This window comes from Oncorhynchus tshawytscha, unplaced genomic scaffold (assembly GCF_018296145.1).
Source record: "Oncorhynchus tshawytscha isolate Ot180627B unplaced genomic scaffold, Otsh_v2.0 Un_contig_2342_pilon_pilon, whole genome shotgun sequence".
In the NCBI taxonomy this organism is placed as follows: Eukaryota; Metazoa; Chordata; class Actinopteri; order Salmoniformes; family Salmonidae; genus Oncorhynchus; species Oncorhynchus tshawytscha.
The window spans coordinates 1-8405 of NW_024608366.1; the positions used below are offsets into that span (position 1 = coordinate 1).

Genomic DNA, 8405 nt, shown 5'->3' on the forward strand with positions numbered 1-8405 from the left:
CTTGTGATATTCGCTTGTGCCACAGGTACTAATATGTGTTGACATGTATAAAATCTTCTGTTAAAATGGCCATATGTTACGATGTGATTGAACCAGGGGAACTCGGGCAGATCGGGTGAGTCAGGAGATCCCGGATCCATTGGACCACCTGGACACATTGTTAGTATTTCATTTGCATTTTTAGATCTTTTAAAAGAACTTTACAAATCTCATGTATTAGTTGTTTTATTGTTATTTGTTTCAAGTGAATAATAATCGTAGTTTTGGTTTTGGTTGTTTTACAGTAGAAGTATTGGCAAGATATTCACTGTTTGGATGTGGATTTCTGACTAATTCTCTATTTCTATCTAGGGCTCTAGAGGCAGACCAGGAGAGAGAGCCATGTCTGTATGTGTATTCTGTCTGATTTTTGTTCCAATTTAAAACATTTTCTGTAGAGAATCTTGAGAGCTATTTAACATGTTATTTTATTTGTCTCCCTAGGAATGCCAGCTGACCACCTATATCCGTGATAACTGTGGTAAGCTCTTGGTTTTCCTACTCTATATGTGTCAATTGCTTTATTGCTGGTAAGGTCATGTTTTCATAAGCAAAGATGAATTCATTCCTAATTTTGTCTCTAAACTATGATATTTTTCTCCCCCAAACAGCATGCTCTCAAGGTATGTCTCCATTAACCCTTCATCGTCCAAATAAATGTATGTACTTGACTGAAGATTCTGGTGTAATCAAACCAGAACTCTTGGCAAAATGATGTTATGAATGGGTGTCATTAAAAATACCATTGCCCCCCCTCACCCCCTCTCTCTGTACCTCTCTCCCCTTCTCTCTCTCTGTACCTCTCTCTGTACCTCTCTCTGTACCTCTCTGTACCTTTCTGTACCTCTCTCTGTACCTCTCTCCCTCTCCTGTTCTCTCTCTCTCTGTACCTCTCTCTCTGTACCTCTCTCACTCTATCCCCCAGGCCAGGCAGCGTGCCCAGCCTACCCCACAGAGCTGGTCTTTGCTCTGGATATGTCACAGGATGTGGAGCCTGCCACGTTTGAGAGGATGCGCTCCGCTCTCCTCTCCATATTGGATGACGTTGCCATCGCCGAGAGCAACTGCCCGACGGGTGCACGTGTTGCCGTGGTATCCTATAGTGCCAACACCAAGTACCTGATCCGATTCCAGGACTACCAACGCAAGCCGGAGTTGTTGGAGGCCATCCAAAACATTGCACTGGAACGAACGTCCAACCAGCACCATCTTGGGGAGGCCATGCGCTTTGTGGGGCGCCATGTCTTCAAGCGAACCCGTAAAGCATTGACGATGAGGAAGGTGGCAGTGTTCTTCACCAACGGGCCCTCTGTGGACAGCACTGCCATCATCACGGCCGCCATGGAGTTCAAGGCCCTGAACATCGCTCCTGCTGTCATCGCCATGAGGAACTCCCCCGATGTTCAACGGGCTTTTGAGGTACAATTGCAAACAGATGCTTTCTGGGAAGGGATAGTGAACGGGGCAGCGGAAAGGCTGGTGAATTGAAATGCAGCCCATGTGTGTTTTTGTTTTGTTGTGGCGCAGGCTGATGACACAGGCAGCTTCATCCTCGTTCGGCTGGTGGATAGGTCACAGGACCAAAATGCTGTGCTGACAAGAATCAAAACTTGCGTCATCTGCTATGGTAAGCACACAGGGCCAAAATAAAATATAGTCTTATTTGGTATCAATGTATGTCTTCGTTTTTATGGTTAATTCTGCTGTAGAACCAATATTCCCCTTGGGCATAAATCATTTTCTACTATTACTGATGCTACTGTACTACTACTACTACACTACTAATCATGCTACTGTACTACACTACTACTACACTACTAATGATGCTACTGTACTACTACTACTACATTACTACTACTACTACTGATGCTACTGTACTACACTACTACTACTACTACTACAACACTATTACTGAAGCTACTGTACTACTAATATACGACTACTGATGCTACTGTACTACTACTACTACTACTACTACACTACTAATGATGCTACTGTAATACTACTACTACTACTGATGCTACTGTACTACACTACTACTACTACTACTAATACACTACTACTGATGCTACTGTACTACAACTGTACTACTACAACATTACTACTACTACTACCACTACTGATGCTACTGTACTACTACTACTACCACCAATACACTACTACTGATGCTACTGTACTACTACTACTACTGATGCTACTGTACTACTACTGATGCTGCTACTGTACTCTTCCTCCTACTACTACTACTGATGCTACTGTACTACTACTAATACTACTACTGTACTACTACTGATGCTACTACTACTACTGTACTACTACTACTACTGATGCTACTGTACTACTACTGATGCTACTGTACTACTCCTACTACTACTGATGCTACTGCACTACTACTACTATTACTACTACAGTGCTACTGTAGTACTATTACTGATGCTACTGTACTACTGCTATTGTACTACTACTACTGACGCTACTGTACTACTACTGTACTCCTACTACTGATGCTACTGCACTACTACTATTACTGATGCTACTGCACTACTACTGTACGACTATTACTGAGGCTACTGTACTACTGATGCTACTGTACTATTACTGTACTACTACTGTACTACTACTACTGTACAACTACTACTGTACAATTACTACTGTACAACTATTACTGATGCTACTGTACTACTAATATTATTACTACTACAGTACTACTGATGCTACTGTACTACTATTACTGATGCTACTGTACTACTACTGATGCTACTGTACTTCTCCTCCTACTACTACTGATGCTACTGCTCTACTAATACTATTATTACTACAGTGCTACTGTAGTACTATTACTGATGCTACTGTACTGCTGCTATTGTACTACTACTGTACTACTACTACTGACGCTACTGTACTACTACTGTACTCCTACTACTGATGCTACTGCACTACTACTATTACTGATGCTACTGCACTACTACTGTACTACTGATGCTACTGTACTACTACTGATGCTACTGTACTACTGCTACTGTTCTACTACTGATGCTACTGTACTACTACTGCTACTGTACTACTACCGTACTGCTACTGTACTACTACTACTGTACTACTACTACTACTGATGCTACTGTACTACTGTACTACTACTACTGATACTATTGTACTACTACTACTACAACTTCTACTGATAATGCTGTACTACTACTAATACTACTACTGATGCTACTCTACTACAGTACTACTACTACTGATGCTACTGTACTACTACTACTACTGATGCTACTGTACTACTCCTACTACTACTACTGCTGCTACTGAACTACTAATACTATTACTACTACTGATGCTACTGTACTATTACTGATGCTACTGTACTACTACTGTACTACTACTACTACTACTGACGCTACTGTACTACTACTACTGATTCTACTGCACTTCTACTGTACTACTACTGATGCTACTGTACTACTACTACTGATGATGCTGTACTACTACTAATACTATTACTGATGCTGTACTACTATAGTACTACTACTACTGATTCTACTGTACTTCTATAGTACTACTACTGATGCTACTGTACTACTCCTCCTACTACTACTGATGCTACTGCACAACTAATACTACTACACTATTACTGATGCTATTGTACTACTATTACTGATGCTACTGTGCTACTGTACTACTGATGCTACTGCACTACTAATACTATTACTACTACAGTACTACTGATGCTACTGTACTACTGCTACTGTACTACTACTACTGATGCTACTGTACTACTACTACTGATGCTACTGTACTACTACTACTGATGCAACTGTACTACTGCTACTGCACTACTACTGTACGACTATTACTGAGGCTACTGTACTACTGCTACTGTACTACTACTGTACTACTACTACTGATGCTACTGCACTACTACTGCTACTGTCCTATGGCTGTTACTGCACTACTACTGTACAACTGTTACTGAGGATACTGTACTACTACTACTGATGCTACTGTACTACTACTGCTACTGTACTACTACTACTGATGCTACTGCACTACTACTGTACAACTATTACTGATGCTACTGTACAACTATTACTGATGCTACTGTACTGATGCTACTGCACTACTACTGCTACTGTACTACTATGACTGATGTTACTGCACTACTACTGTACAACTACTACTGAGGCTACTGTACTACTACTACTGATGCTACTGTACTACTACTACTGCTACTGTACTACTACTGATGCTACTGTACTACTATGACTGTTACTGCACTACTACTGTACAACTATTACTGATGCTACTGTACTACTACTGCACTACTACTACTACTGTACTACAACTACTACTGCTACTGTACTACTACTACTGTACTGATGCTACTGTACTACTACTGCTACTGTACTACTACTGATGCTACTGTACTACTACACTACTGTACGACTTACTGAGGCTACTGTACTACTACTACTGATGCTACTGTACTACTACTGCTACTACTCTACTACTATTTTCTCTAAGCTCTGGTTCTGTGTGTCCATCAGACCACTGTAAACCAGCCCAGGGGTGTGATTTTACTGACGCTCAGCGGCCCCTGGTGGTGGATATGGACCTGACCCTGGTGGTGGACGGTTCAAGGGAGATCCGGGCCGATCAGTACGCTGGCGTCCAGGAGCTTCTGGGCTCAGTGGTGAAGCAGGTAGCCTGGAGCCCCAAACCCAGTGTGGCTGACGGCCGGGCCAGAGTGGCCCTTCTCCAGACCAGTGGTTCTCTGCTCCCCCAGACTTCCCAGGCCGTCAAGGTAGAGTTTGACCTGCAGAAGTACCACAACCACATTGGTCTACAGACACACCTGAGGAGCATGCAGCAGCAGGGAGGAGTGTCGTCTCTGGGGCAGACCCTGGAGTACGCTCTGAGCAAGGTGTTCCTCAAGGCCACCAGGCCCAGGAAGAGTAGAGTGGTGCTGGCTGTGGTGGGGTCCGAGACAGCCCACTGGGACCAGGCCAAGCTGGCCTACATTTCCCAGAAGGCCAAGTGTCAGGGCGTTTCCCTGTTTGTGATCGCGGTGGGCGACCATTACAACAGCACACAGGTGGAGGAGTTGGCGAGCACGCCGTCAGAGCAGCACCTGCTCCATCTGTGGCACGTGAAGGAGTGGGAGAGAGGCTACGCACAGCGCTTCTTCAGAGCCTTCCTCAGGGTCCTCAGTAGTAAGGAACACTAGCATGCTTCTTCATCTGGTTGTCTCTTGAGGGAGAGATAATTATGCCAGAATAAATCATACATTTTAACATTTGCATTTGTATTTATTAGAGATCCCCATTAGCTGCTGCCAAGGCAGTGCTACTGTGTGTCCTAACTCTCTCACTTCTCCCTCACTATTTCAGAGGGAGGGAACAGCTACCCTCCTGCCCGTCTCAAACTCAAGTGTGAGCAGATGCTGGGACAGGAACACGGACAGGGACAAGGACAGGCAGAGTGGGATGTGTGGAATGAGGAAGAGGAGTACACAGATGAGGAGGAGTTCCTGGAGCACACTGGTGTATTTCCGACTCAGATAGCTCTTGACCAGGTTGACACTATACATGCCTTCTCCAGGGGAGATGGAGCCACTTCACCGTCCCGGCCACAGCCAAACTCTAATGGTAATCAGTAACCCCACATTTATAACAGAACTTCTATTTCTCTCTCCCTCACGTTCCCTCGTATCCCACTACATGAGTAGTCTCAGTTTGCAACCTCATACTGCATGTCTTCCTCCCCGTTTACAAACCTGCTTGTTCTGCTTTTAGCCCACTGTAAGTTGGATGTGGACAGTGACACTAACTGCGGGGACTATGGCCAGCGATGGCACTTTAACAAAACGCTCTGTGCATGCTTGCCTTTTTGGTATGGCGGTTGTGACGCTAACGCCAACCGTTTTATCACGGAAAACGAATGCTTTGAGACGTGTGGCACTTCCAGTAAGTCCCCCCAGCCCTCTACTGAACATCATGTGGAGGTCATAGATGTAGAGCTCTGTTAGCCACAACCTGAATTACAACGACTGTTGTGATGTTTGTCAAATGCTGAATCACATAATGCTGCATGAGAGGAGAACACTAGTTGTTGTATTTGCATTCTCAAATCAGGAGGCTTTCAGTTGAGAGAATTCTAATGAGCTGAACCCTTAACATTAGTGACTGTAATATACCTTGTTTAAACAGTATGGCAATTACAGGATTGAAATGACAAAAGTTGTGATGCCACTTTTGTCAGTTGTCATGTTTCATGTTGTCGTGTTGTCATGTCAGCTGCGAGGTCATCATTCACAGCACTACGCCAGAGATTTTCTTCTAATGTTATGTATTCACAGATCACACAACCCTCCTGAGGACAGAGGAAAGTACAGTTCTTAACCAGGGTAAGGACCACATCTCTCTCTAATTTTGTATGTAATAATACATGTGAAAAGACAGCAGGCTCGGGTCTGTACAATAGTGTAAAAGGCATGAGTCTCAACCTTTGGCTTTGTCCTCTCCTCTCTCTCTTTCCTCTCCCCTCTCTCTTTCCTCTCCTCTCTCTCTCTTTCCTCTCCTCTCTCTCTCTTTCCTCTCCTCTCTCTCTTTCCTCTCCTCTTGATCTTTCCTCTCCTCTCTCTCTCTTTCCTCTCCCCTCTCTCTTACCTTTCCCCTCTCTCTTTCCTCTCTCTTTCCTCTCCTCTCCCTCCTCTTTCCCTCCCCTCTCTCTTTCCTCTCCCCTCTCTCTTTCCTTTCCTCTCCCCTCTCTCTTTCCTTTCCTCTCCCCTCTCTCTTTCCTTTCCTCTCCCCTCTCTCTTTCCTTTCCTCTCCCCTCTCTCTTTCCTTTCCTCTCCCCTCTCTCTTTCCTTTCCTCTCCCCTCTCTCTTTCCTTTCCTCTCCCCCTCTCTTTCCTTTCCTCTCCCCTCTCTTTCCTTTCCTCTCCCCTCTCTTTCCTCCTCTCTCTCCTTTCTCCCCTCTCTTTCCTTTCCCCTCTCTCCTTTCCTCTCCCCTCTCTCTTTCCTTTCCTCTCCCCTCTCTCTTCTCTCTCTTTCCTCTCCCCTCTCTCTTCTCTCTCTTTCCTCTCCCCTCTCTCTTTCCTTTCCTCTCCCCCCTCTCTCTTTCCTTTCCTCTCCCCTCTCTCTTTCCTTTCCTCTCCCCTCTCTCTTTCTTTCCTCTCCCCTCTCTCTTCTCTCTCTTTCCTCTCTCTCTCTCTCTCTCTCTCTCCTCTCCCCTCTCTCTCTTTCCTCTCCCCTCTCTCTTTCCTTTCCTCTCCCCTCTCTCTTTCCTTTCCTCTCCCCTCTCTCTTTCCTTTCCTCTCCCCTCTCTCTTTCCTTTCCTCTCCCCTCTCTCTTCTCTCTCTTTCCTCTCCCTCCTCTTCCCCAGATGCATGTTTCATCAAACAGGACAAGGGAGGTTGTGAGAACTACACTCTGAAGTGGTACTTCGACACAATACAGAGCGAGTGCTCCCGTTTCTGGTATGGCGGCTGTGGCGGCAACGGTAACCGCTTCGAGACGCAGGAGGATTGCGAAGGCCTCTGTCTGAGGAGGAACTCCACACATGTAAAACCCTGATTAGAGTGAATTGAAGAAGATCACGCCAGAAACCAGCCAAACAAATGTCTCATTCAAGGTGTGAACATCAAAAACAACACTGTCTGTGTAAATAACTCTGGCCCTTAACTTTAGCATTTAGTTGTTCTCCTTTTGGGTAAAAATGGAAATGACTGAAACAGAAGTATGAATATTTCTCTCTTTTATTCAAGTCTGTTCAAGCAGACCTAAGTAACGGATCTGACTCTCATGCAGTCATGCAACAAACATGCATAAGGGCACTGCTGCTTTTGTGAGAATGACATTAAAGCAATGAAATAACCTGTGTCTCTTGTGGCTATTTTCCATCCTCACAGATCAACAGCTACCAAACCAACTCAAGCACCAGGCAATGCACTGTTAACTTGGATGTTAACCGTAGATGTAAATTCAGGCTGTATGTCATCCGCTCAGTGTTTGTAATTAGGATTTGTTGCACTGTGTGTCTGTTTCCTCTAACTTGACCATTTTGTTTACATACCCTACATCTCATATGTATATACTGTACTCGATACCATCTACTCCATCTTGCCTATGCCTTCTGTACCATCACTCATTCATATATCTTTATCTACATATTCTTTATCCCTTTACACTTGTGTGTATAAGGTAGTTTTGGAATTGTTAGGTTAGATTACTCGTTGGTTATTTCTGCATTGTCAGAACTAGAAGCAAAAGAATTTCGCTACACTCGCATTAACATCTGCTAACCATGTGTATGTGACAAATACATTTGATTTTATTTGGTGCTACCAAAATAAAACTCCACAAATTC

The 8405-nt window shown here is 44.3% G+C and overlaps 1 protein-coding gene across 2 annotated transcripts; it reads left to right on the forward strand.

Moving 5' to 3' along the window:
- Positions 1-6: 6 nt before the first annotated feature.
- Positions 7-8405, forward strand: LOC112239892 (collagen alpha-4(VI) chain-like). Of its 2 annotated transcripts, XR_006081585.1 has the most exons (11): positions 7-159; positions 352-387; positions 484-520; positions 651-662; positions 965-1458; positions 1567-1666; positions 4584-5249; positions 5427-5684; positions 6395-6442; positions 7422-7670; positions 7948-8405. XR_006081585.1 is itself a non-coding variant. In XM_042313083.1 (10 exons), exons 2-10 carry the CDS (start codon positions 382-384, stop codon positions 7610-7612), a joined length of 1812 nt encoding a protein of 603 aa, XP_042169017.1. In that variant the 5' UTR covers positions 7-159; positions 352-381; the 3' UTR covers positions 7613-8405. The 2 variants fall into 2 exon arrangements, 1 of the variants encoding a protein (XP_042169017.1); XM_042313083.1 differs by having other exon boundaries at positions 7422-8405.

Bases quoted from the DNA above. Each gene is read 5' to 3' on its own strand.
- LOC112239892 (XM_042313083.1), top strand. The intron at 1,667-4,583 runs GTAAGCACACAG...TGTGTCCATCAG, and splicing joins AACTTGCGTCATCTGCTATG to ACCACTGTAAACCAGCCCAG. The intron at 6,443-7,421 runs GTAAGGACCACA...CCTCTTCCCCAG, and splicing joins AAGTACAGTTCTTAACCAGG to ATGCATGTTTCATCAAACAG.